This window comes from Aedes aegypti, chromosome 3 (assembly GCF_002204515.2).
Source record: "Aedes aegypti strain LVP_AGWG chromosome 3, AaegL5.0 Primary Assembly, whole genome shotgun sequence".
Lineage (NCBI taxonomy): Eukaryota > Metazoa > Arthropoda > Insecta > Diptera > Culicidae > Aedes > Aedes aegypti.
Window position 1 is genome coordinate 89,148,654 of NC_035109.1, and position 23,314 is coordinate 89,171,967.

The 23,314-nt window shown below is 36.3% G+C and overlaps 1 protein-coding gene across 1 annotated transcript in view; it reads left to right on the top strand.

The window, feature by feature from the left end:
- LOC110678681 (protein tipE) overlaps positions 1-23,055 on the top strand; it is a 69,519-nt gene extending 46,464 nt beyond the window's left edge. The window contains exon 2 of the mRNA XM_021851887.1: positions 22,517-23,055. Coding sequence (XP_021707579.1) covers positions 22,517-22,586 — 70 coding nt within the window. The 3' untranslated portion in view covers positions 22,587-23,055. The remainder of the gene's footprint in view (positions 1-22,516) is intronic.
- The last annotated feature ends 259 nt before the right edge of the window (positions 23,056-23,314 follow it).

The window sequence follows — 23,314 nt, forward strand, 5'->3', positions numbered from 1 at the left end:
CACCCTCCCTCTACAGAGGGGACCGAGGAAGCTACTGTGGTGCTTATCGGGTTCCGTTTGGTTGTGACAGCGTAGCCATCATCCAGTAGATGGTGCAACAACAAAGTTTTGCTCATATAGTTTTGACGAAGGCTTTTGCAGTAGACCCAGGAACTGAACTATAAAACACAACAGATTATGATCCATCCTGCTGTTTTCGTTGATGCCAGTGAAAATGATATCTGGCTTTGTGATGCCAAGGGGAATGAGGACAGTCATATTTTGTGTTGTCACAAAATGTGTTGCAGAGAAGCAATAATTTACATCCATTTCCTGATAGGGGTATGAGGTAGTCAACGATAAGGCAATGTAGTTACGAACTTTGGTTATATAAATCAATTTTTAATTTATTTAGGTAACATCTAAACAGATAACATTGAATCAATAATGTCATGTCACAATACTCTATTCTTGACCGCATGTCTCCATTATCGGATGCAAGCCATTGTGCACTTATCCACTCCCGAACATCATTTTTTTGTGGATGTTGTCCGCTAATCTTGCGGCATGCCCTGTCCACAGTATCATCATAGCTTGACCTTCTTCATTACTTTTTTGAAGACTTGAACTTTATATCTAGTCAGGATCACGCAATAGAGCTGGCTTAGAAATTTAACTCGCTCACTAGCGCCACTTACCAAATGCAGGTTTTGGAATATTCAATGATGTTTTATTATACTTTCCCACATGTACAGATTGTGCGAAGAGTGCAAAAAGATATTCTTCATGTTCAGTCGAGGATGGACTGCCAATTGGTGAGCTCGCTCCATGATAATTATAATACAGTTTAATCGTGACAACGTTATGTTTATATTATTCTCAAACAAACTATGGATGGTTTGCCACTACAAGTCGACATAAACCCTTATGTTGTTTCATATAATTTTAATATACACAAACATTTTTAAAGCTATTGCAGAAATAACATCTAAATGCGCAAAAAATAACCTTCAAACACGAGGCAAAAATGCAAAACTAGTTTCAAGTAAGAGTCGTATTTTTCCTCCTTATCTATGGATCGCATCACCGACCAAAGGTGACTTCCAGATCTTGTTCCTCCCTCACTAATCAACAGCCTTCCCGTGGTGATTGTGGAGATGCAGAGGTATTCTCGGTCTCTAGAAGCAACAATCATTACACATTAACATTCCTTCCCCATCCCAACTGACTGTAAGGATTTAGCCGGCGCCGATATTGTTGAATAATATGAGTTCTGCTAAATTTTGCACTTCAAAAATAAGCGAAAAGTCCCATCCCTTATTCATTTGGATCGAAATGCACTTCCTACCAGTTTCAATCAATCACGGAATAGCATACTTTAGCATTATTCGCTTTGTTCTAATACTATTAAAATGTTTATCATTCGTTTAAAATGGATACTACTCACACCAACAGTTTTCATAATCCACAAATTGTTTGTAACATCTCTTCCATCAATTTCGAGCACAAAGTAAAAGTTAACAGCAGAATTAATTAAATTTATATCCGGGTCGGCACAGCCTCCGAAATCAAGTATTCCCAAGGCGTAGTAAACGCTTCAAGTTGGCAATTCGACACCGCAACAGATTGCACGGCACACGCCAAGCTGCCTGACTTCTTGGCTGGCGCTCCCAATGTCGTGTTATCATTTTCTCCATCTCGGGTACTGGGTGTGGAAAAAGCCAGCATTTAAATTTTGCGCTTTGTTTACTTCAATGGCGATGGGATGCGAAAGGGTAAGACCAGTCAGTTACCTATACATCTGGCCGAACAGATACAGGATTGGTCCCGGAGTCGCTTTAAGGTCGGTCATTCATTCAAGCGCTTTCAGTGTACTGCTAACAAGCGTCTTGTCGTTCTACAGCAGTGCTTCCCAAACTTTTTTACTTTCGTCACGACATGATCTCAAAAATCTCTCCCAATCAACTATTGAATTTCAATCTTTAGCAAATGCTCAGATTATTTGATTTACATTGTTAACAGATGCTAGAATGAAACTGGCATTTTTCCAGCAATAATAGTGCTGTTAATTACGTCAACCAGGAAAACGACACGATGCGGCTTAATGCCTGACGACACTAACTGCACGGCCACGGAGTTCACTCAATTTTTCCTCGTATTTTTAATGATTTTATAGATATTTATCCATTGTGACATTTCTAAACGTTTTTAATTGATAAACATAATTAGGAGAATATTAAAGCTAAAAAAATACACACTTTTCAACTAAACTAAAATTCTTCATAATTTTTAGTTTGTAGAACAAAATTTCAAATGAGAAACGAACCAGCCAAGGACTGAAAGTCTCTCTAATAAAGAAAATTCATTCATTCAATTCAAAATTTCAAACTTTTCTATTAAATTGAACTCTCAACCACCAATGGTTGATTGTTTTAGTTGACATGAACGAACAATGTAGCTACCAGGTATTGCGATAATTAAATAGTTAATTATTAAATTTGTTTTCAGCGGTACTATACTGTCTATAACTGCATAGTTGTAACATTCTGCATTTTTTTGCCAGTATGGGAACCCAAGTAACACCAAAAACATCTTTTCGTATAAAAGATAGCAGATACTGTCATATAAGTGTTAAAATGGTGAAATCATAACATCTTGTGCTATATAAAAGCTTAAAAATAGCTATCGGAAAACAAATCACCTTAAAACAGTTAATCCAAAAGTGACAACCGGCCCTGGTTAATTGAACGCTCTACAAACATATATATAACTTTATAATGACAAACAAAATCAATCAGTTTGATAATATCAACGGTAAGGGTATAACACTCAGAAACTGCTAAAAACAGAACGAAAACCCTTCAAAGAGTGAAAGAGATGTGGTCGCAAAGAGTACAGCGAATAGGCAAAATAAATATGTTTCACGGTGAACTCAAATTCTGCCAGCTTCGTTTGCCTCTTCTACTAGGATTGGATGTTTTAGAGATATAATTTATGAATTTTGCTACATTTGTCTAGAAAAATATACGCCATAACTGTCACTTCCCGTGATTGACACATCACATAGTTCCGAGCGTATTGTATACAACGGGCACCTGTTTGTTATCGGAATCAACATAATTTCAAACTTGCGCTTGTAGCTGGAAACACAATATCCCAATGATAAATTTTTCACTAGTATTTAATAATATAAAGCTACTTTTTTCTTTGTAAATTTGAGCTCTCGATTTGTGCACATTGAGGAATGGTAAGCTAATCCCAAGCCCCATTCATTTAATTCCTGTGCAACTACGATTGCTCTGGTCAATCACGGAGTAGCAACTACGAATTGTGCGGTCATCTATGCTTATGCTCATGCTCATAAAGCAACTTTTTCCTCTATATAAGCTACAATTATTGTAGTCGAATATGCCTCAAATTTATGAATATTGTCTGAGCTTGAGCTTGAGCTTGAGCTTGATTGGCCGCCCGTGGATGCACTCCAGTATCGCCAGATCAGCTGCACTTATACAAGGAACCAACCGAATGACTGCTTGGGACTAACAGGCATCCTCAGTGTATAAGTGCTGGTGATCTTCTATTTTTAGGCAACAATGGCACCTGCCACGTCAGAATGCAGACCAATGAGGGGAAGGGGGAGGAATTGATGATGCATTGAACTGACTCCCACGTAGACCGTATATTCCACTGCATCCACGTCAGTTCATGCGGGAGTGTATGGATTGGGAAAAGGCATGGCAGAGAGGTTTGCTTTTGTGGTTAGCAGACTGCCTATGTATCAGGCGTAAGAAAGGCGTGCGCGTGGAAGTAGGAAGCGTTAGGGAAACGGTTTCTTGTCCGTCTCTGGTTCTAGCGTATGCTATGAACGAATAGTTTGAGTGTGATATATTTAGAATGGAAGATAGAAGCAAGTGAGAGATATACAACTACAAAGTACGAGGAAAGGGACGGGCCTGGGATTGAACCCATGACCTTCTGCATATGAAGCAGAAGCGGTAGCCATCAGACCACCAACCCCGTCACAAATTTATGAATATTGTCTGAATAAAAAAATACTACAGCGCGAGTTATGTCCGTCACCATTACTGCTAATTATACTTGTTGACATTCGTAAACCGATGTTTAACGTTTGACAGATGAAAATCTATCCACTTAGCAATAAGCTATATTTAAGTTATTTGGGTGTTACAACTATTATCGAAATAACAAAAACAAAAGGATTTTTTAGAGTATGTTGAAAATATGTTCTCAAGATGTAATTCAAACGTTATTAGAAGATAATCAAGAACCTGTAGTTAAGATGCACTTTAGACATTATTACAACGTTATTTAAACTTATTTACGAATCAAAACAAAGACAATTCACATTTTGTCAAATCACTAATCCAGATTACATTACCGGTCGAAAATTTGAATCACCTTAGCATATAGCCGCATATCGATCATATTAACCAGATTAATTTGGTTAGAAATCAAGATTCAATTTCATTAATTGCGCAATCTTGACATGAGGTATATCAAAATTGAGTAACAATTTGGAGTGTGAGCAATGTGACCAGATCAATAATAAATATTGAAAACATAATTGAATCGTTCGAATATTTTCGGACGGTGCTGTAGGCTCAACTAACAATCAGCCATAATATTTTTCTAGCGAGAATTGGAGCGAATTCCACAAAACAGCACAGTTTTGAAGGATTTGTATTACAAACATTGATTATTATAAAAGCCCATGAAAAATTGATGAGTGAAAATGAAAGTTTCACTATAAATTTTGAATCGCATTTTAAACTTCCCATATGCCACTGGATATGATCCATTTTCATTTTTCTTCATCTTGATGATAATCAAATTTCATTTATTTCTTTACATTCTTCAGGTTCTGATAGCCATGTTTTTTAAGACAATTTTGTTTTTATTTTTCTGTTAGTTCCTTTGTTTTGCATGTATTTAGACATTGGACATTCTGATCAGATATTTTGTGATACAAGTGTGTCTTTCAAGTTATATAACGTACAAATAACGTCATAACAACCAAAACATTTGCCTGCATTATTAACTGATCATATTGTGCCATATATATTTGGTTTTCACTTTAAAATAGCTTAATTACAACAAATGAAATATGTCGCTATATACACTTGATTTGTGAGTATTTTGTGCTGAAAAATAGCCTAATTAGAACAAATGATCATCACAGCTCATAAACTCATCTTTATTATGTTGAGAATATGTTTATAAATCGTCAATTGTATGTTATCATTAATAGTTGTCAGACCTATAAGATGTTATATAAGCCGCCATTTTTTGCGCTGTTTTAGCTTTACAAGTGTTAGATATAAAGTAAATACTGCTGAAAAAATACAACGGAATATGTTCAAAACCTGAATTATTTACTCATATATAACTAGCTGTGTTACTTGGGAAGTAACTTTTTTTTTCAAATTACCGAGAGCTCAGCAATTCTTATTTGAAGCTGACATTTTGTACAGCTCCTATAGCATATTGGGTGAATAGACAGAAAGTAAATCTGATAGAAATTCTATTATTACCATTATTACATGTATAATTTCAATTTGACTGTTATACGATTATATTTACCAATTTGACAAACTTGAATTTTTTCGAAATTTATATAACAATCCCACAGATTTTATTATGCTGGTCAAATGTATTTATGATTTATTGATGTTCAACAGTATTAACTCAAAATCAAATTTGACAAATATGCAGTTATTGGCAGTACCTGGGGGATGCGAATTGAATATCAACAAGCAACCAGGCTGCTGTCAAGCTTAAATATTCATAAAAATGATTTGAGTGTGCCTAGGAGTGTGCGATCATCACTTCGTCTCGCTAAAATAGGTTATACATACATTTTATGTAACACAAACATCTGCCAACTGTTGAAGAAACGTTATATTATATATGCGCTATATTTTTTATCTGTTGTAAAATATATTTCTTACTAACATTCGGTTAGAATCCAACCGATACAATCGATTTATTAAACTTATTGTCAACATCAATCTGCACCAGGTTTGTGTAAAGTATTTTAAGTGTGAACCTTTAAAATGGTTTCCTGCGAGACAAGCAAACTAACAACGGGTAGCACTGGTGGAAAATATAGTGATCAAATTGAATGATCAGTGTTCGAGACCGCACCCCTTAGGGCAGTACAGACTCATGTATAATATAACTGAATTATAGATTTTATCATATTATTTGTTATACTTGTTGCTGATGTGTATTGAAACACATTTTTTATTCATTTACTTTTACGAATAGTATTTTTTTAAATATTCTCTAAGCTACAAAATATACAACTAACACTGTAAAACAAAATGAAAGCAATAAAAATTAACGTTTGATCAATTTCCTTTTTAAAACTATAACTTCAAATATCGGACTAGCACAAATGTTAATGGAATATGACGATTCGATTGTATTGTGATGCTACCAACAACTTTCTATAATTTGTGAAAAATTGAAACACTATTTACATAGCAAATGTTTTTTATTGTGTGAATTCGATTCGATTTTTTTTTTAATTTTGTTTTTATGTTATCCTGTTATTTTGTCTATTTACTCCTGAATTTTGTTTTTTATCTTGATGATTTGTATGCCAGGTTGCAGTTTACATACAGGCAAAAACAAAATTACACAAAATTGAGTCCAATTCGCCCAAAATCGAGTTCTTCTGGACCAACACATCATGTGTGTAATTCGAGAGGGATTTGCGATAAGGGCCTATCTGACAAATCAATAACAATGAGAAAATACCAATCAAATTCTCATGTACAATTTTTAATCCCGATTGGAGAAAATATACTCAAATTTAAACCTTTTCACTTTAATACACATTTCATAAACCTAGTTTTAAAATCCTCATCAATACCACACACATCTCCTATAATTTCCCTTGCTATTTCGTACTCAAAAAAATATTATAAGGTTTCGCCTTAAACGCACTCGAAAAAACTAGAGGTGATCCAGAAGAGCCAAAATGTGAATTAACTAACAGTAAACTATATCCATTATCAAAAATTATCAACAAGATTGAAAGACCCTTGGCCGACCATGTAAGCTATGAAATTTGTAATACCAAAACAAAATGAGAAAAATAAACACGAATTTAACCGAAAAGAAAACCGCACTCGAGAATCCCAGTATCGTCCAATGTTATGAGCCTGTAATCGATATTGTTTTCAGTGTCGTCCATTCCTTTTGCGCCGTGTTTACATTCTGGTTTCAATTAAGCCCACCATGTACGCCTTGTTTGCAGTGTCGCCTTTAATGTCGCCGTGTACTGATTTTGATTTCAGATGCGCCCATCACTTTGGTAAAAAAAAAGTTTGTGGAAGTTTCGTCTTCGGTAATTCTACAAATTTGCGTTTTTTGAATAGTTAAATTATCGATAGGGGAAAAGTTTAAGTGCAGTGAATAGACAATCAAGCTACCGGGAATCGAACCCAGACACCTTCAGCAAGTGGAACATACTTTATGGGACGGCTCGTATGCAGCGAATCAATTGTCACAGCAACAAAGACATTGTCACTGTCATTATTTGTCTCATTGCAACAATCTCATTCATGGACAATGATCGCGCATTGCTTGTTTAGCGATTTTCTAGGCTTTGCATTGCAATTTTCGAGAACTTTCTCCGTGCTGGTAAACATTGTCACATTATCGAATAACAACAATAAAACACCATGTGTTTGTCATGACCATTTTTCTTGAGATTGTATCGTAATTCGCAGCCACAAGCGTTTGTAAACGCGCTTGCTTTGTTGTTTGTTTTGCGTCTGTTTCGATGACGATTTGATTCACTGCTCGTATGTATTGCAGTGTGCGTTTGAAATGCAAATATCAAATGCGGGAACACCAAACGCGGTAAGATTTTCACCAAGGAAGGCGAAGTCAAAGTTTGATTTTCTATGCTGCGTTGGCGGTGATATTGATCATGATTGCTAAGTATCCTTTAATTACTTTGTGTTGCCGCATTTGAAGCCCATTTAGACTGCATTTGCATGTCAAACGCAAACAGCAATATGCTTCTTGAGATTTTCCTTTCTTCCATATGTTATCTTTCCTTATATGTGAATACAGGTTATGCTTATACCTTGTGAATACCAATTATACCTCCTTACGATATCGTTGATTCGTTTTCAAAACTTAATGGTCTCCAAGAGTCATGTTGTGCTAATATTTATTTGTTAGGCTGCTTTTCCGAGTTTGGTTTTATTTGATATTAAAGCTGTAATAATTTATATCATGAGTTTTCCTTCATATTAAAAATAGGCTGTTCGTTTGACTTATGTTATCAGTCAAGTTTCTTATAAGACAGTTTACTAGTTTTATCCCAAGATAGAATCCCCACTGTCTTCCTAACATTTCGTCCCTACCTGAGCGGGTAGGGTGCGGCTTTTTTTCATAAGTTCTCATAACCAAAAACTCTACTGAATTCAAATCACATTAAAAGAGAAACCTCAAAATCTGAGCCAAAAATATCAACATTTAGAGGTGGCGCAATCGTCTTGAAGGTGAATTTTTAGGGTATAAAAAATGACCTTTAGTGAAGTAAATCAATACCTTCACAATAAAATTCATGAAAACTTTGTAAAACACCAAATTTGTAAAAAGTCAAAACAAGTTTTAGTTAAAAGCAATTTATTCCAATTTTTTTCTTATTTTACTACAAATTTCAACTTTGTTTGACCATAACAACAATGTTTAAACCAATGTACCAATGTTTGAATAATTTTGAAACAAAAATATGTTTGCATATGTTAAAAAATATATGCACTATTCAACTCATAATTAAAGCAAGATGCTTTATAAATTTAAGTTTTATATGAAAAATCCAATTCCGAAAACACTTAAATAATATAAAGAAATTTGATTTTTTCATTAAAATCTTGTTTTTGGGTAGTTTTTTGTTGACTAACTAAGTCAAAACAATTTTTTGGAAAAATGTGTTGTATGAACAGTTTGAAAACAAATAAGTTTGCTTCAAAAGATTCGGAATCAACAAACAAAAACTTTTTTTTTTAGTAAAATGAGGAGAAAATTGGATACAAGTATTTTTAATCAAGACTAGTTTTGATTTTAGACAAATTTAATGTTCTACAAAGTTTTCATAAATTTAATATTAAAGATAATGGTGCTAAAAGTTTGAAAATTGATTGAAAAATAACAAAGTAATGTTTACTTCACTAAAGGTCATTTTTTATAACTTGAAAATTCACCTCCAAGACGCTTGCGCCACCAATGAATATTAATATTTTTAGCTCAAATTTTGCGGGTTCTCTTTTAATGTGATTTGAATTCAGTAGAGCATACGAATTTTGGTTTTGAGAACTTTTGAAATTGAAAAATAAGCCGCACCCTACCGAGCAGGTGAAATAAGCTTAGTAATAGCAAATTTTGATATGGGTATCTAAAAGTGATATTAACTTGATAGATGTAAGATATAAAAGATCTTAAAATGATATCTAAAATTTACTCGCGCAATATAAATTATCATATCATATTTAGCTTTCGTAAGATCCTTTTTTGGGACCCAGAACAGAAGTAATCTTTTGGAGAATCCGCAAACCATTGCAGTTTCGTTGTATTGTTTATAAATGGTCGCTCTGATTTTATCTCTGAGGCGAGGCCTGTTCAAGTTACCAGCGTTTCTATACATCAGTGATTAGATTTTTGACGGATTACTGTTCTACATCGTCTTATAGAACAGAGTTTGCAGTGACTATTTACGTCACTGAAAAAAAAACATGTCGGTAAAAAGACAACTAAAGAATTGTGGGAAAGAGAGTGTCTTATAAGAGACCTGATGTCAAAGTGCTTTTGAGCATTTTATAGTTTACATATTAAATTTACTTATTTATTTAAAAATGCAGTTCTTCAATGTATTGCAGTTATGCACGTTCAAATTAGAAAGGCGTAATTGATGTAGACTCGATTCTAATGCTTAATTCTAGAAAGAATGATTGAAAGTTTAAATAAAACATTGAAGAGATGCATCATGAAGCAATTCAATACTCATTTCGCACAAGAAACCAAACAAATATTATAATGTCTTTCCAACTTCCAATTCCTACCAATCTATTGATGTTAAGCTTTCGGGGTAATGACCCATTCCGGATAATTGCGTTCGGGTTAGTGTTAAAGAATCCTTAATTTTGATATTGATTACGATTTCCACCAGTATTCTCAATGACATTTCAATGACAGCTCGTCCCGTAGTAAAACTAACCGAGGGTTGATTCAAAAGTGATTTCCATACTAATTTCAAACGTGTTACAAGAATAATTGCAAGGTACGAAAAATTGTGAAACTTCAAGTACTGGCTTTACTTTCCTTCCGAAAGATGTCGTCGCTATAACCTCAAGATTAAAAGTGTCTGTCTCGGGGATGGGATTTGATCTCCTTTTATTTTTTTTTGTGTTGAATACTGGTACGGATTGTACCTTACAAATTTTTGAAATTTATCTTTACAATTATTTGCACCGTTGTTTTTCAGAAGACGGATCACAACAATAAAAACATGAACTACCTAATTATAATTTTCTCTTACAAGAAACTACAAAATAATAATCAAATGAATTTGAGCAAAATCTTATAGTTCTCACATATTTTGTTATTAGAAAATATTTCCAATAAATTATTCAGATTTTTTTTAGGAATCTGAGTTGTCGAATCATGTTTCGAAGTTCAAATGACGTAAAACTAATCCGAATGCATACCACAATCATGTTGCTTTTTTCATCATAATATTAAACATTCTTAAAAGTATCTACAATTAAATAAAGGTATAGTTTTTGGGTGTGGAGTAAATTATTCTTGAAATATACATATTAGGGTACAATCTGGCATTGAAATTCTTGCATACTAGCACATTCACCTGCTTTCCCTAATTTTAGCCATTTTTCTAGCAGTTTTACAATTATTCATCCCACTTGACCTAAAAGCCGCTCCAGAAGATTGAATATGCCCACTTTGAGAATCACTGTTCTACAAGTTTTCCCAGTAACGAACGAAGCCTGGAAGCAAGGCGCGCGCGGCAGCTGCTTTTCCTTGCTTGGTTGGTCGGTCTATCGGTCGGTATATTTGGTGTTTATGTATTCGACGATTATAGCATCCCAAACGTCGTTGTTGTAGTCGACGTCGTCGTCGTCAGTAGAATTCCTAATGAAGCTTCATTCGATATTGCCTTTCTCCACGTTTGTGGCGCTGGGAAGTTCGAGGCAGGAAGTGGGTGGGGAGAAGGATTTTACCCTCTACTTCACCCGAATGAAGTCCCCAGAGCATTTTTCGCTGTTTTGAAAAACGTTTCCCCGGCTGATACTTGCGTTTTTTACGACCTTTTACCGATATTCTGATTGTAGGATGTACATGTGTAACTCGTTTGAATGTACAAACGAGTTGTCGCGGATCACTTGATTCCAGTTTGTGCTAGTAGCAAGGACGTTGAAATATAACATAAATGTTCTGAATTGTTACAACAATGCTTACACTTCCGGGTAAAAATTTGTCACCTTATTCTTAAATATATCTGGCTAAAAGCTTTTTACATGACTTTTTTTTTTGCTAAAATTTGTTCGTAATTTATATTAATGTTGTGTTTTATGTAGTTTTTTTGCCAGTTTTGCAAAAAAGAAATATTTTCCCGGCAACACTGTTTTTATAATATTTAATGCTCTTTCCAAATTTATACAATGTGCAAGTAAGGTCATAAGGTAAGTTGATATTGAAGGGACCATTGAGTTAGGGAGGCATCATGTGGAACACAAAACCAGTGAAACTGCGTTCCAAGGAACAATCGAGGCAGCAATGAAAATCTAATTTTATTATGGTTCTCTTACTCAATATTGAGATATGAATCATCGAGTTCAGAAAAGTTGACAGACAATTAACTTTATAGTGGGAAATCTAGTTCAAATATAAAATAAAATATTTGAACTAGATTTCTCACTATGAAGTTGATCAGTTTTCGAAGTTAGAACATTTTGAAGAAGTTGAAATTGCGATTTCGTTAGTCATCTTCCCACATCTCAACTTTTGCAGTTGGTCATACCATTTTAAAAATGAGTTTTTTCTAGGTTGATTTCCAATGTGTTCATTCGATTAAAAGATTTTTTTGTTAGTATTTCCTGAAAAAAAACGGTTAGTGTTAATATGTACTCCTAGTTAGTATGAACGAAGCCACTCATGTCTTTTCGATATTGCCATTTCAGGATTTTTTTCTCCCAAAAAATTAGAAAGATAGTCCCTGAGTTAGCTATCATACTTTTTACTCAGCCCCATTTAATTTCCGTTCGCTCCAGCTATTTTGAACGCATTAATTTTGCAATGATAGCCCATTCCCTTAAACAGCAGCGCTAAGCCTAACATCAATATAATTTAAAGATCTCTACTGCAAAACCCTTGTCTTGAATCAGTCTTCATCGTCCCAGTTGACTGTTTGCCCTATCGTTGGTAAGCTCTCGATGTTTGAGTAATGGGTCGAATCTGTCGTCATCAATTTTATGATCAAAAGTTATGAAAGCGGACATAGAGAGTAGATGCTCTGCTGAACTGAGTCCCGGTTCCGACCAGGCAGTGAGGTCGAACGTTTTGGCTTGATAAGAAACAGCGGAAAGGAAATCCCACACCACACCATAACCTCTCATTGCTACCCACCGCACGCAAAACGCCCAGCCTTCAACAACTACTGGAAGAGGCACGATAAGAAATACGATAATGGTGTACACTGCTCACACTATTATGGGTCACCTTGTCACGATTATTAGTCACTCTGTTCCACATGCAATTCAAATGCAAATGACCCATAATAGTGGGTGACCCATGATAGTGTAACCACTGTAGTCGTTAGGCGAAAATCTTGACGAAAGCAATATTCGATAAAGGCTGCTTCGCTACGGAAGATGCGAAAGGATGGTCGAGTCCTGAAAAAAACGAGCAGAGGATGGAAGCAATGAGTTTAAATTTAAAATCCTAATGGAGATTAAACGGTGGAAATTTATAACCACGATTAAACCGTTAATGACGATCCCGTATGACACATCTCGTTGATCTATGGTGACACGTAGTAATTGGGGAAATAGGGCGGTTCAGATTACAAAAAAGTTATATACGAATGCGAAAATTGCAAGTTTAGTTTAGTTGCTCATTGAAAACTAAGCTGAGAAGCAGGCTCTGTCTCAGTGAGGACGTAATGTCAATAAGAAATAGAAGATGAATATAAGCATGCTTGATCACCCGCAGTTGCTACTGCGATATGCAGAATTGAATGTGGCTAAAACCCACATACAATTATCAGGATCAATAGCAACTGGTGCTCTCATTATAATTATCTCCTCACTAAAATGGATGCACATTTGGCAGAACTCTTTTTTCGTCAAAAAGATGGTGAAAAAATCTAAGAGAAATGAGATCTAAACGTTTTTGTTATTTAAACTACCCTAACGCGCAGGGTTCAGGGTCCCAGAAATATGCTAGTCGTCCCTGCAGTGCAACTGAATCCCATTTGAATACTAATGGGATTTTCGATAAATATTGAATCATTAAGCGCGAGCGACTGCTTCGCTGCATAATGGCAACCAGCGAGTGCAAAACTTTACTGGTTACGCCTGGTGGATCGGGTGTGAAATAAACATTTCAACCTTTCGATATCTGATCCGGTAATGAGTTGAAACAATACGATGGAAATGAGTTCAAATAAAATACTGAAGCATCATTAAAATCGAATTGAACGGATTGGAAAAAGAGAAGCTGTTGTAATAGGTTACCGGACTTCGGATATTAGACTTGACTTAACTAACTGAGTGATGGTTAACGAATGAATCTTTATTTCGGAGAAGGCTTAAGTGGTAACCTAATGTGGTAAAGAATGGTTGAACGAGGAGTGAGCACAACGCTTGGTATATTTGATAAACAGATGTCGTAAATGCGGACAGTGCTTGTTGTGCACATATGGTAACAATTTGGAGGTATCATAATAAGGAAGGCAAAATACAGTTTGTGTAAACTTGGCCTGCTGAGACTTTCCCAGTAGGTCAAATATGGGTGGTCAGATTTTAGGTTGTTGCTGTGTCAAATAGAGGAAGTGTTTAATTTATGAGTATGTGCTTCGTAGAAATATGAAGCGGGTGAGATTGTGGTGTTGTATTACTACACTGTTATAGTGGTGGATTGATATGAAATTTATGTATGGGCCCCTTGGAATTAAAAACATTTGTTATGTATACTAACCATAAACGAACGATAAACTTCTCTTTGGGAGGTTCAAGATGAGGATGTTAAAAATTTCATAAGCGATAGGCTGAGGGCATGTTTTTACACTTTTTCACTATTAAATAATATTTTTTTCTCTTTTAACACAGGAATCTGTCCTTTTTTTATTTTTTTATTTTTTTTTTTTTTGATAATTTTAGTGCCAGGTTTTTTTTAATATGTTTATCTCAATTCAGAAAAAAAAATCAGAAAAACGAGTACAATGAATTTGCTTTCTTCTCACGAATTTATTAGCATCGTTTATAATAATAGAGTCGAATTTTACGGGGTGGGACATTTCTCATTTAGACGTTCTTGATAATTAGACATATATGCCTTCTTGGAAACGCTACATGTTCTTGTATGCTTCTAGCATTGCAATATCTCTTTCTCATACAATGCAAATTGTGTTACGTTATGATTGTTTTCTAGTAGGGTAAGAAGGGACAAGATGAGTCAGGGGGCGATATAAGGCTTGTGCTCGAAAAAAAAAATGCACCAGACAAAAGTGTTCGCCAAAAATTTATTTTAAGTCGGTTTTCTTGAAACTTTCAGGGAATGAACTAATACATATGGATTATGTTTCGCCATAACTACTTTATCCAATTTCCGAAGCTGAAAGCCCGCACATTTCCCTTAAGACCCCTCATTACATTTTGTGCAATGGTGGAGTTAACCTTTTTGGCCACTTTCATGCTTCATTCAATTCCAGCTCGTTTTTAAACACCTTTGACGATTTTAGAACTTTGGCCTTCATCCTATAGCCCAAAGTCTTTCCACCGGACGAATTTCTGATAAATTGACGGGGTTGGGGGTTTTTGGTACAAAATGCCAACCCACAATATTTCCCTGTTAATGGTACCCGTTGTAACGTACGGTTTACTCAGTTTACCGCATTGGCAGAGCAAGTTCCGGAACATCAAACAGTGATTTGGCAACGTAGAACTCCAGCCCCGGTATCTGCTTTGCGTCTACCTTGATGTACGTTTCGTCATCCATAACCACACATTTCGGTTTCGTAAACCACTCTCGATACAGCTTCCTTGCACGAGATTTTGCCGCCGTGTTTTGTTGATCACGACATTTCGGTGCCTTCCGGATCTTGAAGACACGAAGCCCAGCTCGTTTCATGGTGTGCTGAACGAACCAGGTAGAAAAATTGGCCTTCAGATCCGCGTTGCGAATCGAAAGGTTCGGATTACGCCTGAAATAACCCAACACCTTCTGGGTCAGCTGTCTTCGATTTTCTTCCACTTCCAGTCCGTCGCTCGGTCGTCTGGGACTCCTTAAAAGATTTTACCACCCGAGAGACAGTTGCACGGGTCATTCCCAGTTGTCTTACGATTCATTTCATGCTCGCAGTCGGACTTTCCATGATGGCGCGCAAAATTCTCCGGAGATTCTCATTAATCACTGAACTGATTGATATGAAATTTTGCACATGTAAACAATACACTCCAATCTATTTATACCCAGATTTTCATCATATTTTACTCACAGCCAAACAAGTTACGCACGGATAAAAACGGTGCATTTTTTGATCGATTTTTTAGTTCCGATCAGTTAATCAAATTGTCATTAAAGGAGACGAAAAACAAACAACAAAGCAAGTCGCTCACAACCCGTTTATCCATACTTTTACGGATTGGGATACAATCAGAAGCAAAATTGTCATGACAATCACAGGGCACAACATTGTTGCAACCTTTTCAACTCGCGATTAATCAGTTATATTAAACACAAAACCAATTTTGTTTTATGCATGCTGTGCGGTAGTGCGCCAATGTTTATCAACACAGAGAAAGTTCTCGAAAATTGCAATGCGAAGCCGAGAAAATTGCTGCGCACGTGGTGATCGATCTTTGTCATATTCTGTTCAAGTGATGATAAACTCATGTTGCGGAATAAAATTGTTGCAACAAGAATAGAAGATGATAATGTCTTTGTTGTTGGGTGTTGGATGACAATTTATTCACTGGTTCCGATCAGTCGATTTTGGAATCGATGTTAGAATCACTTAAAATCGAGTAAATCGATTTTCTTCATTTGATTTTTGTTTCGATTCAAGAGGACGAATTTCAATAGATTTTTTTTAATGAGTTAATGAACCATACACCTACACACTTAAAAAAAAAATACGGATTACGGTGAAATTCCACCGTAATCTCAACAGCTGAAGCTTCGGTGAAAAATCACCGAACAATCTGTAAAATCTTTGAACGAGATCATAAAGAAAAATAAGAAAATAGCTCAGACCGGGGATCGAACTCCCGACCTACCGATCAGGAAGTAGGATTGCTACCACTAAGCCAGCTTACACTGCTTGTGAGTGATGTGCAAAATCTGCAACAAAAGGAAGCTCATGCCTGCCAGAGCAAATGTCACTCGATTTCACAGAAGTTCGGTGGAAATAATGCTGTTACCGAACTGTTCGTTAGTATGTCACAGGGTTACAGTAAAATTGTTTGTTTCACGGATTTTTTCCGGTTAAATAATAGATTTCACGAATTTTCTTCGGTAAAATAGTTGATTTCACGGATTTTGTCGGTAAAAGAGTAGATTTTACAGGAAAATCTGTAATTTTGTTGTTTACAGTTCAATTTCGGTGATTTATTTCACAGGATACTGCGATTCATTTTAAGTGTGTAGTTTTGAACAAGCCTAAACGTTTTTTAATTGAAGGAATTTAAAAATTAAATACAGCAGCATTTGGTCTTATTTGATAGCTTGTTTTTGTTTATGTTCTTATGAGCTTGAAAATCAAATGATTCGATTAAATCGGTGAGTCGATTCGACATAACGATTTTCAATCGATTCAGTAACATCGATGTTCTGGTCAAATTTACCCAATGCTAGTCCTCAATAGCTCGAATACCTCAATAAGGTATTTTTAATTATTAAAAAAAAATCATTAAAATATATTACCGTAGTAATACCTAGACTACAGAACAATACCCAATTAAGGTATGAAAACAAAATATGGTATGCACAGATAGTTGCGAGTTATTCGTTACTGCTTTGGTATCTATCAGTAATTTTCCGTTGGTTAAGAAACGGAATACTTATTATGTATAAATACTCTTAACAGTGTCTGCATTTTTCAATATACGGTCAACAACGCCGACGCTCAGTAGGACCCGTCATCGTTGATTTCTTCTTTGTGTGAATGTTTTTTTGACAATACATGCACGAAACGGTGGAAATGTAGCTCTCTGAAGTTGACCATTTTGTATGGGAAAACGGCTTTGGTGCATTTTATATGTCCGATACTGTATGTACGAGGAGAGAGCCCTTAACCAGCCAGCGTATACTTTACTAATATGTATAAAAATATTATTATATCTTCAATAGGGCCCTTAAACTCTATTCCAACTTGTGTATCAAATGTTTAAGGTTAGGCCAGAAACACATATATTAGAGTGGTTCAAAAAATAGTTTTTACTCCACACCGCTCATTCGATTCAAGGTCAAATTGTGAGAATGCTCACAAAATTTGAGCTTATTTGGATGGAAATTGGGACTGCACAAGCCCTTCAAAGTTTGTATAGAAACTACTATGGAAAGAGCAAGCTAATCATTCCAAGTGTGTGCTAGATTAAGGCCGTAAGTCGCATGATCGATTTCTTTTCGTCGATCCTCTCTTCTGTAAATAAAGGGTACAAGATGCGGGTTTGTTGGCATTTTTTCACTTCAGGACGCTAGGCAGTAATGCAATCTTGCCTCCTGAGGTAAAAAACTGCTGACAAACTTGCGTCTTGTCATCTTTATTAATGGAAGAGAGGATCGATGAAGAGAAATCGATCATGCGACTTACGCCCTTATTCTAGCACACGCTTGATTCAATCGTGTTTGTTCACGTACTCTTGAAGGTTCGAGCTATACTGATACTATTATATACATTAATCAGCTACAACTTTGCTGAAGACCGTTTTCAAATCGCAACACATGGCGTAGTTGAGACCATTAGCGCAACCAGGATTTGCTTCTGGCGTGAGAGGGAAGATTGTAAACTTTAGGTTTTTTGAGAAAATATTTTTTATTGCAAAATTGATCAAACAAAATAACAATAGATTAGCATGATACCATTCAATCGCTCTTCATTTGTGTTGTTCCTAAGAATATTCGTGTTCACGTGGCTGGAAAAAAGTACGCTTACTCTACAAAGCACAAGTGAAGTGCTGATGACAAAGTGGAGGGCGCAACAGTTCTTGGGTTAAATATATTTTTCAGCAATGAGGGCATGATCTTTATAGCAGTAATTTGCAAAAGAAATCATTGCACCGGTTGTAGCACAGTTACTGACTATCCCGAAAATCGAAACTGAAGGTCAAATCTTGTTTTGCTTTCATTATGAAGATTTTATGACCAGATTTGTGCTAATACATGGAAATTTTAAATACGACCATTGAAAAACGTTTTGGAGAGCATTGCCATTAATCCGACTGAATAACTACCATTGGCGTAAATAGGGAGGGGCCAGGGCCTGGCCCCCCCGAACCATGGGCTTGCCCCCCTCCCCCAAAATGAAGAAGAAATAAAAATACAGTAAAAACTAGTTTTAAGTATCAAACACTTATGATACTAGACGCATCAAATTTTTGTTTGTCTTTGTTAACGAGATTTTTAACGCTGTGCTAGTTCATTTCGAGACCAACAGCTTCACTTCCCTTCCAAATGAAGTCAACACTAAAACTTTTTGAGTCATAAGTGACTACCTCCAGAATGGGATTCGATCGCAGGTCTTCGACGTGTGTTCTACACCAAATCCGTCACCACATCAATTCGGTTCAGAGACGTTGCGTTATTTGTAAGAAAAATAGATAAAACTTATTTCTATATTGATGATATGATATCGAATGTTTAGGATTTCTAGCTCAAATCAAATCAAAGCTAATAAAGGTCATAGTGTTCAAGTAAGACACTTTTACTACAAATATCATAAGAATGGATTGAGATTTGGAAAAATAATGGCTATTTGTTGTTTTTTGACGTAAACATTATAACTTTTTATCAAACTTTCATTGCATGGAAATAAATAAGGATAAAATCTTCTTTGTTTTTTATGTAAGGGCGTTTTTATGCATCATAAGGATGCTTTGAGGTGTATTAGTTACTACATTATTGCTTGGAATCAATTTTTGGCCCATAGGGTGGCAAAAGTTCAAATCAGCGGATTAAAAGTTCGACCCATATAATCTAGCAGAGAAATTTACAAATTACTCCAAATTCACATACCGTGCATCCCCGCTAATTTGAACGGTACCTCATACAAACCATCGGGGTTCATTTTTAATTTGAACATCTAGTCACCCTAAAAACGTGTTTCTGGTTACCTACATATTTCACTGTTTTGTTTTGATTCTGCGTTCCGTTCAACAGCGTTCCATTTCACTTAACTCCGTTCCATGAGCTGAACAACGTTTGAACTATTTTTAATCGGAACGATGTGCAAATTAGTGGGGTACAGATTGAAAAGTGGTCAAACCAACGGGGGTACCCAAGTTTAGCGAAATTTGCCTGATCGTGCGAAAAAAGTCACCAACATTTCACATGTTCACCTAGTTTTGCGAAAAACGTTTTTTGGGGCTTTAGGCAATTTTTGATGAAAAATTAGAGTGTTCTTCTTCTTTATGGCGTTACTTCTCTACTGGGACAGAGCCTGCTTCTCAGCTTAGTGTTCTTATGAGCACTTCTGCAGTTATTAACTGAGATCTTACTATGCCAATGACCATTTTTGCATGCGTATATCGTGTGGCAGGTACAATGATACTTTATGCCCTGGGATGTCGAGAAAATTTCCAACCCGAAAAGATCCTCGACCGGTGGGATTCGAACCCACGAACCTCAGCTTGGTCTTGCTGAATAGCTGCGCGTTTACCGCTACGGCTATCTGGGCAAATTAGAGTGTATTTATCTGTAAACATAAGTTTATATAAAGTATGTCTGTCGTAAAAGTGAAGAAAGCTAATATGTTAAAGGTTCACTGTATGGTATTTATTTTCAACTGCTATTGTTTTTATAAAAAATTTGATTATACCACTAAGGTCGAACTTTTGCTCTGCCTTACCATGATTGGATATTAAAATATCCATGAGCAAAATACCTTCCATCCTGTTTTCTTCAAACAACTGTTATCTTACGAATTTGCTGACAACAGCTTTATTTGAATACACTCTTAAAGATAATGGAAATTACTGTGGACGTAATTCATAGTATGACCGCAGTATGACTGAATGACACATGATGTAAATGATAAAACGACACAAAAATGTGTTCTTGTAGATGTATTGAACAAAACATGTAACTTTACATGTTAATGGACAGGAAAACGATGACACTATGGTCGGCATTTCCCGAATCAGACGTTATGGTATTTGAAATGTGACATAAATTCACGTCATTCGTTTCGCTTCTTTTATGTGCATCCAAAAGACATAAAATCACATGATTTTTTCGGAGAGTGTACAATAAAACTTCAATCCTTCAATATGATGTTAGCCAAGCAGCTTTAAGATTTAAAGTTTTTAACTCTAACAAAAAAGGTATTATTCAAACCTATGTACAAATCTTGGTTTCGAGAGGTTTAGAGAAATGAATTGTTTGCTACAGAAATGCTGAGCAACAATAATTCATATTTTCAAACTAGCAAGCATTTTTTTCTTCGAAGGCTTGGGTGATACATTTAAATCTTTATCTTGTTTTATAATTTTGCAAACATCTAGTTCAAATCGAATTGGAAAGGTAGATCCTAATTATAATCTGCTTTTAAATCCTTGTATTCTATTCGAGATCTACCGTTCTATCTCAAATTCCGAACAGACTCATATTCCGAACACTCAGTTTTTGTATGGCGATTTAATTGAAATGTTTCGCTGAAATATGTCACCGAATAATAAGGAAATGGTAGTCAATTGCAATTCAATTTGAACGTCTCCAATATAATTTATACCGCGGGAGAAGTGCTGATTCTCTAGTTTGACACCAGTAGAGCAAGCTCAGATAAATTTATTTGGGAAATTATTCATTTTAATACTATTTATTCGTGCTGTTCGGAATTTGAATCAAGGTGTTCGGAATATGATTGGGTTGAATACGTCAACTTGACAATATAAAACTAAAACATAAATTTTTAAATAAATTTTTAACATTTGGTATCTAAGAAAGTTGATCAGTCGGTTTTGGACGATTTTTAGGTTTTGATCTACCTCTGTATGAAAGTGCGCAACTATAATCGGTTCACAAATATTATCGAAACAAGCATTGTTAAGTTATCTAAATCCTTTACGACTTTTATCTCTCATTAGAAGGAGCCGTGGCCCCCCTCAAGTCTGATGGTGATTTACGCCCATGATAACTACTGTAGTGAGACGAATTAGAGTCACATTTTTCAACAAATTTAAGGATTTCTTACTTATACTTGATGGGCTACAATTCGCTACGATGAATCTGCGCCGAATAGATGAGTCTTCTCCACTGGGCTCGGTCCTGGGCCAATCGCTTCCAGTCGCCCTGAACGTTAAGTGCCCTTAAGTCCTCCTCAACTGCAAAAAGCCATCGTGTGCGCGGCCTACCACGAAGTCGGCGGCCTCGTCCGGGTTCTCTGTTGAATATTATCTTTGTTTGTCGTTCTTCCGGCTTACGGGCAACGTGACCAGCACAACGCAGCCTGCTGTGTTTTATGCGCTTGACAATATCCACCTCTTTATACACTTGGTACATCTCGTGATTCATGCGACGCCGCCAGATGCCGTTTTCTAGTTTACCGCCGAGTATTGTTCGCAGCACTTTACGTTCAAACACTCCGAAAGCTCTCCGATCGACTTCCTTCAATGTCCATGATTCATGGCCATAAAGGGCAACCGGAAGGATCAGTGTCTTGTATAACGCGAGTTTTGCTCTCGTTTGCAGGCTACGGGCCTTCAGCTGGTTACGGAGCCCGTAGAAAGCCCGACTCGCAGCTGCAATACGTCTTTTCACCTCGCGGGTAACATCATTATCGCATGTCACTAGTGTTCCAAGATACACAAATTCTTCCACCACTTCAAACTTTTCACCACCAATTTAAGGATTAACAGTTTTTATTAATTATTCCCAATTTATGGTCAACACCTAAAAAAAAATATGTGAGACAGATTTTAGAGACACTACCTATAGTTTGTACATTCAATTATGAAGTTAATATGAATATATTATAATAAAAACATAGCTGCATAATAAAATCTTAAGATTCTAATGAAAATTCCTTATCTCTCACTTGTAGTGATTCATCGATATCGACCCGGGTGGATATGCTAACGCCCGCGATCGAAGTCTACAAGCCACCCCTCTGACACAAGGACGACACCCTGGAGAGCAACCTCGGCAATCCATCGACCAGTAGCGATCTATGACGAGGTGCACTGTTGCTGGCGGTACGCCACTGTTGCCTGAACTAGTCTAGCGAGGTTCTTCCCCACCCCTTACATACAGCACCGCCCCAAAAAAAAAGAAGCATCGTCAACATGTGCGCGTACCGTAACATCGAACGTAACGTTTCCGATGGATGGACCAGTCTGTGCTTCATCAGGTGAATCAATCGGCAGCATCGGTGGTAAGTTTTCCCGACACAAAAAGGGTGGTAAAATCATTTATGTGCCACTAGCCTAAAGGGGTATACCTACAACTAGACATACGTTAGGGTCATAAATTAGAAGCAGAGTACTCATTAGGGTGATTCGTACAACAAAAGTTTGAAAATCTCAACTTTAAATAACCACCGGAATGGCTGGAAATTGAACCAAACTCTATATTTATTTACCATAAGCACTGTAAGGGAGATATGAAGATGGTATTTTCAAACTTCCTCGTTATTTGAACCACCCTAGTGCTCACTCGTAGGGATCATGCTGCTACTGGTTGGGAGCCCCGGCACGACGGATGTCATCGCAGGACGATGATAGTTCCGTTCTTTCTGACCTAAGAGTATCCTTTCTCGGTGTTGTTGTTATAAATAATTGTTGATGTTGCTCCGGCGAGGAGAGCAACAATATGAGTGGTGTCGGTAATGGCAGTGACGGTT